General features: G+C 32.9%; 1 protein-coding gene across 2 annotated transcripts in view; it reads left to right on the top strand.

The window, feature by feature from the left end:
* Window positions 1–18,958, top strand: part of LOC126881910 (UV radiation resistance-associated gene protein) — a 97,383-nt gene that overhangs the window by 27,990 nt on the left and 50,435 nt on the right. For both annotated transcript variants that reach the window (XM_050646637.1, XM_050646638.1), the window contains exons 5-7: window positions 3,436–3,669; window positions 7,151–7,316; window positions 8,788–9,314. In XM_050646637.1, the coding sequence (XP_050502594.1) occupies window positions 3,436–3,669; window positions 7,151–7,316; window positions 8,788–9,314 (927 nt within the window). The remainder of the gene's footprint in view (window positions 1–3,435; window positions 3,670–7,150; window positions 7,317–8,787; window positions 9,315–18,958) is intronic.

The raw sequence follows: 18,958 nt of genomic DNA, 5'->3' as shown, positions 1-18,958 counted from the left end.
TAACAAAAAAAAACAGTTTGGAGGCTTGTGCAGTACCCAACCTGTTTCGAAGTTTCGACTGCACTAACCCAAAGATTTTTTCCTAAAACACCAGTTGGTTTAAACCAAGATTTCAAGCATGTTGGTTTAAACCTGCCAACCCTGTTTCAGTAGTAGAAAAACCCTTGGTGAATACATTAGAAAATAATTTTGTATTTATATTGTTGTATAATTTTTATGGGAAAAATTTAGAAAATAAATTTATATCAGAGACCACGAGATCATAGATTTTCATCGCCCTGTATATGACCAAAAATTGTAAATATTATAATTTAGTTAGTAAACAGTGTTTTCGCGGAAAGTGAAATCGTTAAGTGATTTGTTAATGGTTCTCTGAACAGACATACAATTATGCGGTAAATTTAGAAAGTACATTTATTTCGCGTTGGAATGAACAATGACGTTTTATAAATGTTTCTTAGAAGGATAGGCAGTAAACAAATTTATTGAGTTTAGAATATAAGGCTTTTTGTTTAGCATTTTGAAACAACGAAAGTAATTGGGTGTCTCCTAGAATTTAACAATGGAAAAGTTGTATATAATATAAGTTGGTTCTTAAGAAATGAAAATATGGAGGTATTGGGTAGGGAGGATGTTTGTGATTGGCGGAGAAAGATAGATAGTGGGGATGAGAGTGTTGAGTCTGATTTTGAGGAGAGAAAAAATGAGCACTGTGAAATGAATATCTGGAGAGTACAGTCTAGTTTTTAAAAAGTGAGAGAGAAGTCGGTGTAAAGTGGTAAAATTGGCCTTTGCGAGCAGAATCGTAGTGAAACGAAATCGTTGACCTAGTTGAGAAGTTAATTTTCCTTGTGTCCGAGGAGATTCCTGTTTTCTGTCTAGAACGAGTAGCCGACGGGGTATCAATTTGCACAAGATATCGAGCAGAGAGACAACTGAATAGAGATTTCGAGCGAGTCCCGTTGTTTGTTTGTGAAGCAGTTTGGACGAGAAGGACCTTTCACTACATCCTAGGAGCACGTGTGGGAGAATCGAGGACTACGCAATCCAGGAAGAAGAAGTAAAGAAGAAACAAAAAGGTTAGTCAGATTTTTGTGAAACGGAGAGAGTTTGTTTTATATCCACACCATATTTGTTTATTTTTGTATTGAGCAGTTCTATAGCATAATTTAGTCATTCCAAAATTTAAAGAAGAAATAAGTAATCAATTCAAAAGGAGAAAAGTAAATTTTAGTAATTTTTGTGAGAATAGTCTAACGAATTATTTAAATAAAATTTTTGTTAAAACAAAGGAGATATCAGAATTAAAGCTTAATTTATTAGATGAGAAAGAGTTGCAACAGAATTGAATTTTAGTATAATTTTTAAATCTTATTTTTATGGTATATTGGATAAATAAAAAATATTTATAATATTTATATGACATCGAATGTGTTTAATTTCCCTGCAGGGTTGGACAAAAATTGGTTTTTAAAGAAAAAACAAAAAACATGTTTTTTTTTGTTTAAAAACAATTTTTTTTGTTTTAAAACAGTTTTTTTTTCATCTAAAAAAACCACTGTTTTAAAACAAAAAAACACTGTTTTAAAACAAAAAAAAAACGTTTTAAAATAATTACATACTTCACTGGATTTCTAACAGGGATTCCCATAAACCTCAACTGCCACACCTATGGGATTCCCGCGAAGACGCGACCTGCGCGCACATGCAACGAGTGTTTAACTGTTTCGTTTCCTTATACCGCGTGATATTATGTAAATCACATTCGCTATTCAGTTTTTCAGACTTTCAGGATAATCGGAAGCTTTAAGTTCTGCTTTATTATAATATAATTTCATATTGGTATCTTCGGTTCTATTTTAATTTCTAGTGGATAGTTGCAGTGTATACAGTGTAAATTATATTAAGTTTATAAATATGTCAAGTCAAGGAAGGCGGAGGGCGGAGAGATCCAATTTGGATAAATTTTAATTTGATTAAAGTGAATATCAATTTTGAGGATGGGAGAGAAAGTAAAAAGACAGTGTCTAAAGCTGAGTGTAAAAAATGCAAGAAGCAATTGTCCAAATTAGTTGCAAGAATGAAAAAGCATCATGAAAAATGTGTTTTAACTTTAACGAATGTTGATTTTGAGGAGCCAGAGGAAGCTAATAGTAGGATTGTGTAATAAATGCTGTTGTAATTCAATAATTATTTACTTAATTTCTTAATTTTCTTTTTCTTTCAACTTTATTAGGAGTATTGGTTTAGTTAATGTTACTACAGCACTCAGCACTGTCTACCAGTACTAATATGCTTGCTACCTGAACATAAATAAAGTTTAGTCAGTTACTTTTTTTCAGTTTTACTTTTTTACTTCGCATTAATATTGTTATTGCACCTATGTACTTACTCTATAATCTATGTTTGCAATTTTGCAAATTAACAAACACAAATGTCTTATAACAATGTTGTTTAAATAAACAATAACGAAAAAAAACTATGTTTTAAAACAATGTTTTAAAACACAACTGTTTTTTTCCAGTGTTTTTAAACATGTTTTAAAACGTTGTTTTAAAAAGCTTGTTTTAAAACAGCCCAACCCTGTTTCCCTGTTTTGTTCCTGGATGAAGTAAGCAACTAGAGATACTAGAAGCAACAAACCTAAGGGAATACATTAAAATTAAAATAGCCCTGAGAATAAAATTTGTTAGAAAATTTAATTTAATTTTGGTTTTGTTTTACATAAGTAATAATTAAAGTAATTAAGTAATTAATCAAAAGAAGAATTTGCTGATCAATCTCATAACAGAGAGAAATACAGAGCATAACAATATATTAAACCGGTTTTACAGCTTTATAGGCTTTTCCATTCCTAATCGCCACTCCGTTCTATTGTGGTAGTCTTCTCTTAAATTTCTTGCCAACATCATGGTCTTCAGCGTCTCAGCATCCGTTATGGCTTGCATATCGGAGGTGTAACCAGAGAAGGTTCCCATTGTTTTCAATCTGGTGTGATGTAGAGTAATATTTTTAATGTTATTTTATGTGCTATTAGATTGAAAACTTAGTCTTTTGCTAGCAGTTTCAGCTAGGCCATCCCTGCCATTTCGTTCGTTGCAATCCGTAACTGCACGCGCGCCGCCGGGGTTTGTCCTGGTTGGGTCAGAGAAAGCAGCATATGAGCCTCCTGATGAGAGACTAATAAGTTTCGAACCCTGTAGAGGTGCTTGTCAGCTCCATAGGTTAATACTGGTTTTAAGTAGAATTTTATAATTGATATGATATTTTTCTATACAATATGTAGCATTAATATTTGTTACTGTAGAGATTTCCATGGTATATCGGGAAGTTTATTTCAAAAGAAATTTTATTCCGGAGTTTTACATATAATATGTATACATGAATATACTATGAATACAGTGTCTATGAATAAATAATATAATTATTTTGTAGATTCGGATTTGATGGAAAATTACCATAAGTTAAGTAGAGGCTCTGAAAAACTCAAAGAATATAAAAAGAACATCCTACACCACAAAGAAATTTACTACAATATCCATTCCCAGCTCCAGCAGAGGAGGAGACAGCTGTTAAAGGAACTGCTTTTTATTTTTCCCATTGAAAACATCTGTGATGATAAATATACAATTATAGGAATACACCTTCCAAATTCAGATGTATTAGCAGGTAAACCGAATAAATAAGCATTTCTGAACTGTCGGAATATTTTACAAAATATAGTTAAAAACATAATTATTTTGTAAAAAAGATTAATTTTTTTAAATTTTTTACTTATCTATACTTATTTATTAAACATAATTTATGGTAAAGCTTCGTTTTATCAATTCTTCAACTTTTATATATGTATTCAAAAATAAGATAGGAATGTGGTACGATGAAATGGAGTGACGATATTAAGAAACGTGCTAGTACGAGATGATAAGAATAGCGCCGGATTGTGACAAATGGAGGATCTATATCTTACGATTGAGATTTTCCCTATTTTCCGCACGATTTAGTAGTTGATTTGATTTTGTTTTCCTTATTTGAACTAGTCCACGTTGAAAACCTTCTTTGGATGCTGTTTATAAAGTGTATTTGTTATCACTAGATTGTTTTCAGAAAAGACGTTCTCCTCTGTTGTTTCTAATGCCCAAGCCAAATAGCCTGACGATATCTCTCAAGTGGGTTCATTTTCAGTTTTTCCGACCTTGGTGCAAGCGTCCAATAATATATACCTACTGGCACTGGCTCCTTTTGTTTTGAACACAAAGAACAGTTCCAGTTGAACACTGGAACAGGGGAAGTTTTAATTGTGGAACAGGTTATAGGTTTTGAACGTCAGACTACGAAAACGTCCCATGTATTTTGTCGGGCAGAACTTCCAATTGATTGGTTACCCTCTCATTAAACTCTCATACAAAAGTCAGACTGCTATTTACCACCAACATAATTCCTGTCATTGCTGTCGGACTTATTAGAATGTCCAACATATTAATCGTACAAACATTTTTTCATATATTATATAAAGTTTGCTATTGAATAAACTTAAAAACAACCTGCTAGTTTTTACAATTATAAACTTGTCAGGATGACACGTTCCACAATTAAAATCATGTTCCACAATTAAAACTTCCCCTGTTTCAGTGTTCCCATACATCAAAGTTTGTCCGACTAGACACCTTTAAGCTATTAACAAATTTTCAGCTTGCTATTAATCAACTTTTTTTTTGGTACGCGGGATCCAGGCCTATTAACTTATCTTTAGTAAGAAACCCCTTATGTTGATTTCTCTTGCACATACTTTCCCACTACTTTTTTGTTACCTCTCTTTCTTGTTTTCCACTGCGCACGTCTCCCATTAAAATAATTTCTATGGGCCATTCCACGAACATACGCCTGTTTTGGATTACTTCGACAACGAATATTTTACTGTGCAACATAAGAAGTGGGAAAGTAAATGGCGCTAATAATTATTCCAATAAACAACAATGAAATTTGCAATTTACTTTCGTTCTTCTTATTTTGCACAGTAAAATATTCGTTGTCGAATTAATCCAAAACAGGCGTAAGTTCGTGCAATAGGGTATATAGAGTTTCGCACCGTTTTTATTTCGTCATTAGGTTGTTCTTCATTAAATATATACATATACTTCTATAATTGTTATTCTGTGTCCATACGCGCAAATATTCAATTATGTTCTTCATTAAATATATACATATACTTCTATAATTGTTATTCTGTGTCCATACGCGCAAATATTCAATTATATATTTAACTCACTTATTGATTTCCATGATATTATGTATCTTCCTCAAGTTTTAATGGTGGCGTTCAGCGGCGAATGAGCATAAAGTGATCTGTAGGATCACAAGTCGCTCCTTCACACTGAACGACTTTTGCTTTGTGCGCTACATCGAAAATGTAGCGGAGCGGTCGCCATCTTTTGGAGCACATTTTGAGTGTAATACTTTGAGTGTAGCATAAAATGACGCATGCGTAAAAGGAATAAACAGGTACTTTTGTACCAGAATTATAGAAGGTGTGAACCAGATTTATAAAGTATCTATTGTATATAAATGTTACCTGGTAGAAAATAAAACAGTAGCTAGATGATCTGATATCTGATAATTAATTTTTTTCTTTAGAGTTCAGAGTGGACAAAATTACAAAATAAAGTTTGGTTAAGTTCTTGACAGCTAAATAAAATATTTAATAAACATATTGGAGCAGCAAATGTAGCGGAATATAAAGAGCAGTTCGTTCGATGTATCAGTAGCGTAAATTGATCACTACTCGCTGAACGCACCCACTAATTATCAATAAATCGATTTTCTTGTTTTTAATTCCTATATGACTTAATTTGTTTTCTGATACGGGCTTTGTACATTCCATATATTCAGAAATTCGTGCACTCATTTTTCGCAACTTTTGTCGGCATTGCTGATCCGATCTATTCCAAAGCTTCGGATTGGGTTTTTTAACATTCATTGGCTTTCTGATTATCGAGGAATTGGCATAATACACCAATCCTCTCTGGGCGGCCAGAGTTTGTTCTCAGAGTACAATTCTCTTAGGATAAGAACAGAACAAGTGGGTCGAGGTGGAGGTGTAGGTCGCGGTAGATGCTACTAGTTAAGTCGCGGTCCATGTCAACAGCACATAGCAAGGAGGTCACCTGCGCTGTCAGTCGAGCTAGAACCACTATCAAGTGAAGTAGTTTAATGAAATTTGAATGACAAAAAGACTGTGCTTTTGCGATGTTGTGTCAGTCAAGTGATGATAGTGATGAAATGTCAGCTGTAAATAATCAGATCCTCCTTCATATTTCAAAAATTTACTGAATTTAAGTACTTTAGAAATTTAAAAATAAACTGAATACAAAAAAGGGATTATATAAAAAGTATCAACTCAGATAGCGCAGGTAAATGTCAACAACTTGACTTCGAACGGACCAATCACAGGGAAGCATCCTTGTGGGCCGCGTAGTAGATATCCATGTAAAACAAACTCATTTTATTTTCAAAAGCATCGATGTAAACCTCCTGGATGGCATCGCGCTAAAACTCCACCGCGACTTACCTGCTCTGTTCTCTTCCATTCACTACAATGTGTTTGTTTTACATGGATATCGACATCGACCCTGACCTCCACCTCCACCGCGACCCACTTGTTCTGTTCTTACCCTTAGATTTGCTTCCTCTATAGCTATAGGGTCTTATCTTCGACGCCTGTTGGCCAAATGGTGGTATTTTATTTCTCACAAATTTACTTGTTTAGGGTTGGTGCAAAATCTCATGAACCTTGAAAATACGCATAACCGAATAAAAATGAATCCTAAAACTATTTTAGACTATTTTAATTTCATACTGAATAGCATGACAAAATCCGATCTACATACACCCTGATGTTTTCAGTAATGCCGGACTCCATCGTTTGGTTCGTAGATTGACGTCACCAAATGAGCGAGTCAAGTTCATGAGATTTTGTAAGTAGTTTACTTGAAATAAACTTTTGAGCGCTTGCCTTATCGGACTCGTAGGAGTGAGCTCTCTAGAAGATGCAGACTCTCTCAAGCACAATATTATATAAAATTTTTAATTATTTTCAGTAGTCATTGTACTTCAAATCACAGATGAATAAACAACCGAATCTTTTTTGTTGTAGATTGTTCAGACACTGGTTTATCCGTAGCACTGGGGTACATAGCACATGTTTTAATAATGTGCTCGACATTTCTTCAGGTACCAGTGAGATATTCATTGACCCATTACGGTTCTAGGTCTTATATAGCTGATAATATATCACCTATGCTGTTGGACAAAGATCGTCTGTAAGTACTTCAATTTTAGTTTTTTTTTAATATGTAAAAATATTTTATTAAAAAAAAAGAATGTGTGTGTACTTTGTACGCACGTAAGAAGTTATACTTCTTCTATTGTATAATTTCAACGAAATAAATATACCTAACAGTTACAATACCAAAAATTAACAATAATTACCAAAAATTAACCAAAACTTAACAATACTAAAAATTAAAAAAAAAATGAATATGAATCGTCCGGGATTTGAACCCGCGATCTCTCGATCTCTGGTCCAATGCTATACCAACCGAGCTATCAAGCCCCGTTCTATTGACGTGTGGGATACAATTACACATCACGGTGACAAATAGATCAAAGTGAAGTATAAAAATAGATATTTTATTATCTTACGCCCGAGGAAAACAAATCCAAAGACACAAAAATTATAATAAATAATACATTTACTAAGAACACTAATATTATTCTTTTAATGACTTATTTGCGCTGATACATGCATAATTTAAAAGATTAGCAACGAACTGCATACTGTCTGTCTGCGCATGCGCCAGGAAATTATAAAATTTCACCCTCGATCGTAAAGAAGTATAACTTTTCTAAATATTTTATTTAGAAAATATTGAATTTACTACAATTGAATAACTATAATAAATAATTGGCAAGAGTATTCCTTATATTTAAAGCATTTTTTCTTCTTTTTGTATAGACGTGACTGTCTGTTTTTTCAATGTGCCTCTAGTAAGTTGTAGTTCCATAGTTTTCGTGGTCTTCCCACTGATAGTCTTCCTATTGGGGAACCGTCTCTCGCTGTTCTGACTACTCTTTTTGTTGTCATTCGGCTTATGTGGTCACTCCATTCTAGTCTTCTGTTTCTTACCCAATTATTAATGTTATCCACCTTGCATATCCTTCGTATATCTGTACTTCTAGCTCTGTCCCATAGAGTCTTACCATCGATTTTTCGAAGGGTTTTCATCTCGGTTGTCTCGAGCAATCTTTTTGTCCTCTCTGTGTCGGGTCGTGTTTCTGCCGCGTATGTCATTATTGTTGTTTGTTTGGGTTTATGTCATTATTGGTCTGTTGTAAATTGTGCCTTTCATTCATTAAAGCATTTCAAAGGAGATAATTCCTTGTTTCTTCGAGAAAACTGGACATGTCGTTGCAAGAACATCTTAGAACCGTCAATCTTTAATGATGAACTAATCCAAACAATGAATATGGTGTATTCAGCCTCAATACTAAATACTAGTATGGTTGGCACCAAAAAGTAACTTTTTGACCTCTTGTAGCAATATTTTATCAACTATTACGGCCTGATTTGAACCCAAGTGAACAATTCCCGTCTATCAAAAATAAGTTGCACGATCACCGTTTCCCGGTATACAGCAGTACAAAGATTTGTGAATTTTATGACTATTATGTGTCTTTTTATCTTGAATCATTTTAATAATGTACATGTATTAATCGGTACACTGTTTTTAGCTTTCCATTGTTTACTAGAGGAAAGGAAAAAGTTCAGTTTACATACGCCGTCTACCTGCTCAATAAGAATCTTGCTCAGTTCAGATGGCTTTTCTACATGAATACGACCGATTTGAGAGCCACCCTGCATAACCTCTTGACATTTCTCCAGAATCCCCGAGAACTCAGAACTGATGCTTCCTCTTGTGCTTCTACGAAATCAAACCTCAGCAGTGACAAACCAGTGATACCTATAGAAAAAACGGAACGGTTCGTTAGTCTACGTAGTTTTAGTTCTATTTCGAATGTATCAGACCCACTTTTAGACTGCATAAGGCAAGAAAATAGGTTAGAGAGATCCAACAATCCGAATAGTAGATTAGAAAGAAACCCCAATGTAAAAAAATGTACAGGAGAATGCGGAAAAGGTTTGAGCGAGATATTGGCCGTTCCCGAGGCCTATATGAATCGGCAAATTAGTTCGGATTCTTTTAGAAACTTCGTAGCTGTTAAAAGTAAAGTCAAACAAGAACCAAGTACTTGTTGTGGTAAGTATTGTAACGGATAGCTCTGGTAGACACCAGACTCAGTAAAACACAAACTTTTTTCAGTACGTCATTAATTTTGACGTCATATAGGATTTTAAGAATGTCACAAATCATTACATGACATTTTAGTTAAAACTGACAGTTGTCAGAATATTTATATTTATACAGGGTGGTTCATCTTATTCGCCTCGGTGTCTGTACGGAAAACCACTTAATATTTTAAAAAAATTTCTTCACAGAAATATACACGACCATTAATACTACAATCGAAAAATAATGTGAATTGTACAGGGTGCTCCAAAAAAGAGTGGTATATCAAAGTTATATTTTTTCTTATGGAATACCCTATATCTGATGACATTATTGAATTTACCTTAAAAAATAAACTATACTTTCATAAGGGTTCCCTATACCTAAATACAGGGTGTTCTGATTTATTCCGATTTTTATAAAAATGTAAGGTTTTAGAAAAAAATAAATATCTACGAATCTAAGAATCAGTAACCAATTCTTTCTTGGATCTTAATAATATACTATTTAGTATACTTAAACAGATGTTTATTGCAACAAAGTTTCTTACAGGGTGGTCAAAATATGTAATTGTTCTATTAACAAATTCAAGCTGTAATAACTTACTTATTTTAAATATAACACCCTGTATTTTACTAGTCTATCGCGTAGAAAACTTACTTAGCTTTCAATTTTTATTAGGGTTTCCTATACCTATCTTTTTACAGGGTGGTCAAAATATTAGATTGTTCTATTAACAAATTCAAGCTGTAATAACTTACTTATTTTAAATGGTACACCCTGTACCTTACTAGTCTATCGCGTAGAAAATTTATTTAGCTTTCAATTCTTATTAGGGTTTCCTATACCTATCTTCCTTCATTTTTTAAATATTTAAAGATTTCCTAATTTGTAAGCTTTAAAAATTATAATTAAGTACCTATAATATCGTGGTTATGTACAACACATCACCAACACCGGCAATATACTTAGACAAGATACTGTCATTAATACAATTTTCATTGTTATCATGTAATCATACAGAGTGTTGTATTATTTTAGTTGATTTTGGCCTACATGAAACATTGAATAATATGTTTATATTTATATTAAACTGCATACCCTATATTAGATGCTGTATTCTGGAAGATATTTAAATTAATACCTATATTTCATTTCGTATAAGTATTTTCCATATCTTAAACCGACGGTTATTAAGTAAATTTAAGAACACCACTTTTTGTTTGAATCTTTGGATCGCAATTACAAACAATTAAATGCAATGGCTACTATGACGAAAACGAGCCTATTGTACAAAAATATGTAAAAATGGGTATGTATTTACAGAATATCATGGGAATTTATATTTACAGAATAATATGTGTATTGAGAATGTTTACATGGAATTGAATAGATTTTAAATATCTTCCACCATAAAGAATAAAATATCGAGTATGTCATTTAAAATAAGAACATTCTGTGTGATTAAATGATAAAAATTTGAATTTTATTAACGAAAGTATCTTGACTAAGATAGCTAAGTATATTGCCGGTGTTGGTGATGTGTTTTACATAACCACGACATAGGTACCTAATTCTGATTTTTAAAGCTTACAAATTAGGAAATCTTTAAATATTTGAAAAATGAAGGGAGATAGGTATAGGAAACCCTAATATGAATTAAAAGCTAAGTAAATTTTCTACGTGATAGACTAGTAAGATACAGGGTGTTCCATTTAAAATAAGTAAGTTATTACAGCTTGAATTTGTTAATAGAAAAATCTAATATTTTGACCACCCTGGAAAAAGATAGGTATAGGGAACCCTAATACAAATTGAAAGCTAAATACATTTTCTACGCGATAGACAAGTAAGATACAGGGTGTTCTATTTAAAATAAGTAAGTTATTACAGCTTGAATTTGTTAATAGAACAATCTCATATTTTGACCACCCTGTAAGAAATTTTGTTGCAGTAAGCATCTGTTTAAGTATGCTAAATAGTATTTTATTAAGATCAAAGAAAGAATTTGTTACTGATTCTTAGATTCGTAGATATTTTATTTTTTTTCTAAAACCTTACATTTTCATAAAAATCGAAATAAATCAAAACACCCTGTATTTAGGTATAGGGAAACCTTATGAAAGTATAGCTTATTTTTTAAGGTCAATTCAGTAATGTCATCAGATATAGGGCATTCCATAAGAAAAAATATAACTTTGATATACCACTCTTTTTTGGAACACCCTGTATAATTCACATTATTTTTAGATTGTAGTATTAAAGGCCCTCTATATTTCTGTGAAGAAATTTTTTTTAAATATCGAGTGGTTTTCCGTACAGAGACCGAGGCAAATAAGATGAACCACCCTGTATAAACATCAATATTTATACAAATATTTGCTAGAATATTAATATTTAAAATATTTTAATGTAAAAATAAATAAATATAAAATCAAATTTCACTATACAATGTCCGAATACACCAATGATATAAAATATTAATTTATATTTACGTCGCACAGTGGTTCCAAATGCTGAAAACGTGGTCATGAGGCTAAAAAGGAGTCCCTATTTAGGGATTTTCATGTTTACATTTGTTTTCTCATACTATCGTAGAGTCCTAATACGCAGGTATGAGGATCAGACTGGATGTATTCTGGTTCACAACTCGGGAGCAAGTGGGCTATGTCCAGGGATATTTTGGTCGGCAGAGAAAGTGAAAAAGAACGCGTATATTGAAAACGCTGTAAAACGTTTTGTGGTTTATCAATTTTATCGCTGTAAAGCAGATTCTTCCTTTTTAAGTATGTAGTGGAAGATGTACCTTAAGTCAACATTTATTAACAATAAATGCCATAAATGTGTTAATGCATAAATAGTGAAAATATACTTGAAATAATTAAAATTTTGTAAAGATGAATTCAAAAAGTACAAAATTCTGCATAATTCTGCGACTAATATTTATTAATCTTAAAATATATATTAAGGAGATACAGAATCATTTGGTTTAGCTGCCTATAACTGCCTATGCATTGCTGGCAGTTGTTTGAATACAAAAGTGGGAAATAACGCATATTACATGATTCTGGCGATTGTTAAGTATGTATGGGCAGTTGTACATAAGTAATAGTTTCTGAATATTGTACTTCATAAAGAAAAAGTATTGGTAATCAGCAGTTTCAAAAGTCCCTTATAATATAAAATTTTAAACCAAAATGCGGCTAAAATAAAATTTTCGAATTTCTTTCGTCCATATTGGGTCCGCCATTTTGTTTAAAAAAAAAGTAAAGTTAGATTTATAATCAGCGATATTAACCTACCAAATTTGACAAAAATTTTTTTTTATTGATATTTTCAATTTCTTTCCGCTATGTTGGATCCGCCATTTTGTTTTTCAGAAAAAATAATGCCAGATTCTTAATCAGCGATGCCAAAAACCCTTAAGAACGAAATTAATTCCAAAATGTATAAACAATATACGCTTTTAAAGGTTCATGACCACGTTTTCGGCATTTGAAACCACTGTGCGTCGCTGAAAAATACTAACCTAGAAATTACAATTGTCATTTTACCATATGATATTGTGAAAATACTGTCACGATCGATTACTTTTGTGTCAAATTATCTTTATTCACATCATTGATTGGTTATATGTTTAGAGTCTTGTAATCGCCAACCAATTATACATCTATAAGTATAAGTCGTTTTAATATGCAAATACCCGTCAAGCGAATACTAAAAGAAGTAGGCGTACCCCAACACCTTATTTCGCTTATAACTGATTTATACGAACACACTACTGGATCAGTTAAAGTGCTTGACACACTTTCAAACGAATTTCATCTAGAACGGGGTGTCAGACAGGGATGTATACTATCTCCACAATTATTCAATATATATGGAGAGCATATTATGAGAAGAGCACTTGAAGGATGGGAAAAAGGCATCTCAATAAATGGTCATAAAATAAACAACCTCCGTTTCGCAGATGACACAGCCCTTCTTGCAAATAGTCGAGCAGAGCTGATTGATCTTATACGACTGGTTGAAAACGAAAGTCAAATATTTGGTCTGTAATTAAACAAATCAAAGACAAAGATCATGATAGTGGATAGACTACATAACAATCATCCACACATAACCACAATTGATCGGTTTGAGGTTGTGAGCTCATACTTATATCTGGGATCATTAATCACAAACACAGGGTCACTACAGGAAGAAATAAAACGTAGATGTGATCTAGCAAAAGTCGCTACAGCAAAAATGACCACAATATGGAAGGACTGTCAAATTTCAAGAGCGTTAAAGATGAGGTTGATCAACTGCTTAATATTCCCAATACTGACCTACGGATGTGAATCTTGGACCCTGAGAAATTCGGAAAGAAGAAGGATAGACGCCACTGAAATGTTCTGTTGGAGACGAATGCTACGAATTCCTTGGACCGACCATAGAACAAATAATTCAATTTTAAGAGAGCTAAAAGTTAGCCAACGACTCTCCAGTAAAGTCCATCTCCAACAACTAAAATATTTTGGACATGTTATGAGAGCAAACACAGAAAACATGGAAGGACTCATTATACAAGGAAAGGTGGAAGGCCGAAGATCACGAGGAAGATCCCCAACAAGATCAAATTACGGGAATATGCAAAAGACCTATGTATGAGTTAAAAGAAATGACCAGAGACAGAGATCTTTGGAGACGGACAATACACGACATCACGTCGACCACTACACTCCCTCCGGGGGGTCAGGATTGAAGAGAGAGGCCCGTCAAGGAATACATAATTTTCTAAGTTCAATGTATAATAAACACAGAGGTACGTTTTTTCTGTCAATTCCAACTGTGATGAGTTAGAGAGAATTCGATAATCTGTGACGCACTGAAAAAAAGGTTTGAGATGATCTGTATCTTCTTACTATAACAAAAAGTAACATTAATCCTGGCGACGCTACGATCGCTCGAAGAATAACGAGATGTTCTCTGATGAATTAAAAATTGGCTTCGTTTCTCATTCGCAAAGAACACTGGTTTGGAGGGGTCCAGGACAACAAGCCCGATTAGAAAAAGCACAACCACGTGTCACATTTGAAGGTGGCAGTATTATGGTTTGGCATGGTACTATGCGTGGTACACGGATACCACTGCTGGTTCTGGAGAGAAGAGTCACTGGTGCTCTGTACATCGAGGAAGTTTTAAATCCTGTCATGCGTCTATTCTGAGGGGCAGTAGGTGATGGAGTTATGTTTATGCATGACAACGCACCTCCTCATCGAACAGCATAAGTACAAAATTTTCTGGAAGAAGTAGGAATCCAGATTACAGTGGCCCTCGAATTCCCCTGACATAAACATTAAACATGCTTGGGACATTCCCAAAACACGCATCAAGAAGCGAAAAAATCCCCCTATTACAGATCGAGAACTAAAATATGCTGCTCGTGAAGAATGGGAGAGAACTCCGCAAGCCCATTTCGACCAGTTAATCGGCAGCATGCCAAATCGCTTACAGGCATGCATACAGGCCAATAAAGGAAATACTGATTACTAGTTTCATTAAAAATTATTTTTACCTATACTATTTTTTTTAATCTAAGTGGTACGTTGTAAATTTTTCACTCCAAGAGATTAAATCATTTTTTTTTTCATTTCGTTTATCTGGTTTTGAGATTTATTTAGTGTTGATGAGAATTGAAGCAAAATAATGTTTAACTATTCAGAAGAGTTTACACATATAAAAAATCAATAAAAAGGTGAAATATTCCAAACTTTTGGACATATGATGTGTATTTAGAACATTACTATAATTAATTGATATGTTTCCGAGTATTATTAAAAAGTAAATGGTCTTAATATTAAAAACATGAAAAGTATGGTTTAGGCCTACATTATATTGAAGTGAAGCAGATATAACAAAGGAACTTTTCAGGTATGTAATATTTTAAGAAAAACAAAGAAGAAAGTGAATGAGAAAATACAAATAAACACTTAAAATCGAAATCTGAATAGAACACTACTTAAGCAGCCTCAACCTTAACGTCAAAAAATATACAGAACAAGTGAGGGTGCTGAGAACAATAATAACGAAAGTATAACAGTTGTAGGAATATAAGTAGCAATATATCTAATAAAAAACATTGATATGATGAACTAAATTTGTAAATGGAGGATCAGAGATTGTGTAGAAATTGACGAGGACTATATCAGAGCAGGAATTGAGAATATGTATAACAAGCTGAAATTAGAGGAAGAAGTATGAAATCAGAGGTAGAGCATGTTATAAAAAATGCTAAAATTAGAAAAGTTTGTGGTCCAGATAATACCTACCCCAACTGAGTTGCTGAAGCTAATAAATGAAGATAACATAAAAGTAGAAGTGAAACTTTTTAATGCACCGCAGTGATTACCACAGACTGACGTAAGTCCATCTTTGTCGCAATACCTAAGAAACATAATGCTAGAAAATGCTCAGAATATTGATTAATTGGCCTAATGAGCCACACTCTTCACAGGATGAATACTTCACATTCACAACAGAAGTGAGGCAAATGCGAAGAAGATCTCGAAGATTAATTTGGTTTTAGAAATACTATGGGAACAAGGGAGGCACTTTTTGCGCTAAATATCCTATTACAAAATACTGTGATCAAAGAAAAGATGTATTTGCATTCTTCGTGGACTTCGAAAAGGCAATATAAAGTACAGCATGTAAAATTAATGCAGAAGCTAAAAAATATAGGAATATATGACAAAGATATTAAAGACATTAAAAATTTGTACTGTAATCAAACTGCTATCGTAAAAATTGGAAATAACTACACCCTACACCGACGAAATCTTCGTACAACGAGGAGAAGGGTGCATTTTGTCCCCAACAGTGTTCAATGCTTACTCGGACCAGTTATTTAAAAAGGCACTTAAGAGACAATCATAATAATAATATAATATGTACTACGAGCCTAGTAGGCCAATGGCTTGATATACTATTCTTTTCCACTCCCTTTTGTCAGTCGCTTTTCTTTCCCAGTTTCTTACGTTAAAAGTCTTTTCATATCTTCTCTAACTCCATGACTCCATCGTGACCTCGGTTTTCCTCTTCGCCTTTTCCTTGCCAATGTACTAGATTCTAGATAGTACCATTCTGAGAATTATAGATGGACTCATCCTCTGCACATGGCCCAATCATCTAAGTCTTTGAGCCTTAATTATTGCTAATATGTTTGTAATCTTCTATTCGTATTACTTAATTGGTTTTGCAGCTGATTTATCTCTTTAATCGCTTTTTCATTAGCTATTTTTAAGTCCCCCATTTCTCTTCTATACTCCTTTTGTTCTTCTTTGAGCTCTTTTAGTTCTTCAGTTAGCATGTTCACGGTTTCCGCCTGCTTTTTCTGTTGATTTTTTATTTCCTTTGTATCCTCAGCTAGTCCTTTTAGCAAATCCATCATTTGTTCTAGCATTTCTGGGTTTGAGTCATCCCCTTTTTTGGTGATCTATAGGTTTTTTTTGGATTTTTTGAATACATCATCCAAGTTCCTGCTTTTCTTTTTCCTCCCTCTGAATACGTATCATCTGAGTCTGTCATATTTATAAGGTTTCAATTTTCTTGATGTTGCCCTAGTTTTGCGAGAATATTCTTTGCACCGCGATAGGAGTTGATATCCAGGTCCATCCTTCAGAAATATCCACCCCTCTCAGTGCAATCAGCTTCTCACTAAACTTGATTTATTTAGTTACGCTTTCCAACGATTATTCGCTTTAATTGAGGTTTGGCAACACCGCTTTATATTCGAACCGGACTTCAGCTGTAGAACTAGCTGTTTTATTTATCTTATCAATATAACCTTACTCTTGTTTTTCTTATTGTCAGTATTGTTTTTAACGCCTAATATCACTTTTTCGCAGTGGATTTACACTTATTTTATTGTCCTTCACTTTATAATCACCTGGTACTGTCAGTTAGCATTTAATTTTCGCAACAACTCTCGAAATTTTCGGGTTTATCGTTGGCGACAAATCTTAATGTATCTTAGTCTCTTACTTAATGTAATTAGAAATGGGACGACACAGTAATTCTGTCAGAAAATATTGAAGGTCTCAAAATTCTGCTTGATCGTATTCACAAAGTAGGAGAAGAAATGGGGATTAAAATAAACTCAAACAAAACCAAATTTTTAGTCTTTAGTCGTAACCCACATCAAGAAGCCGAGCTTCGTTTAAATGGAGTCGCAAGTTGAAAAAGTTCACAAAATTACATATGTGGAATCTGTCATAACGGGCCAACTAGATCCAGACATAGAAATAAAACGCAAAAACGTTATGGCTAAAACTACTTTTACGAAAATGAAGTCATTTCTTTGACTTAAAATGAAGTCATTTCAATAAACTCAATTTTCATTTTATGTTTCTTCATAGAAACATCCATTGAATTTAAAAAACCGCTGTACCTTTTGCTACGTGAATCTTGGAAAAGCATTCGAAAGATTTCAACCCAACATTATTTCAAATAATGAAAATATGAGTTATTATCTTCGATTTCATTGAACCTTCATCGATTTTCATGAAAATTGGTGAGTAGTTAGAGGAAACCGCAAGGAACAAAAGTGACATGGTGCTAACGCTTTTACCCTGGGGGTGGATGCCACCCCTTTTCGGGGTGAAAATTATTTTATTAAAAATAACCCCATAAATCAATAGAGGGACAAATTTTAAGCAAAAGTTATTATATAAAGTTATTAAAATAAATCAATACTTTTTGAGTTATTAAAGATCAAAAATTTTAATTGTTCGTGAAAAAAATGCATGTTTTAAACCGATTTTTCATAAATAACTCAAAAACTGCAGATAATAAAATATCGAATAAATTCCTTGCTTGAAAAACCTTTTAGCGTTAATTCAAAGTGAGTTATAGATAATTATTGAATGTATATTTTTTCTGCGAGTACTCAAATTTAAGTATTCAAGCATAAATAACGGAAATACGAGGCATTTTATAACATAAACTTACTAAACATTTGTCAAAGTACTCAAAAATATCTGTCAAATGAGCTCCCGAAGAAGTTGATAGCATTAAAACTTAAGCTCTAAAAAGTTTTCAAAATTTATGCTCCACAAATTTTTACAAAAAAATGTTATTGTTTTTTTTTAGAATATTTCCGTTATTTTTCATAGTATTAGGTTCATCTAAAATCCATTGGAAAGGTAATTTCAAGGGCTATAATATCTTATTAAATTTAATGTTTGAAATCCCCCATTTTTTACCCCCAGTATAAATCCCCCCAGTTACATGGTTCTCACAGTAAAATTTAGGGTTGAACGTTTCTATCTCGGTCATTTTTTATCCTAAAAATAATAAAAAATTAGTAAAATATTTAGGTACTAAAGAAAAAACTAAAATTTGGTTGTCCCTCATTTTTTACGTATATCTAGTACTTTTGGAGTTATTATCGAAATAATATGAAAATTGCGAAAATTTGAAAAATTGTGACCTTTTAAATCATATTTTTTTTTTCAAAATTTTTGAGATCATTACTTATATTAAAATAAAGAAAGTTTTATAGGGATTACTATAAATTTTAATTTTTTGTGGAAATGGCGTATGTTTTATTTTTCAGTTTTTCCTAAAAA

Source organism: Diabrotica virgifera, chromosome 3 (assembly GCF_917563875.1).
Source record: "Diabrotica virgifera virgifera chromosome 3, PGI_DIABVI_V3a".
NCBI lineage: Eukaryota > Metazoa > Arthropoda > Insecta > Coleoptera > Chrysomelidae > Diabrotica > Diabrotica virgifera.
This window is presented reverse-complemented; position numbering and strand designations above follow the sequence as displayed.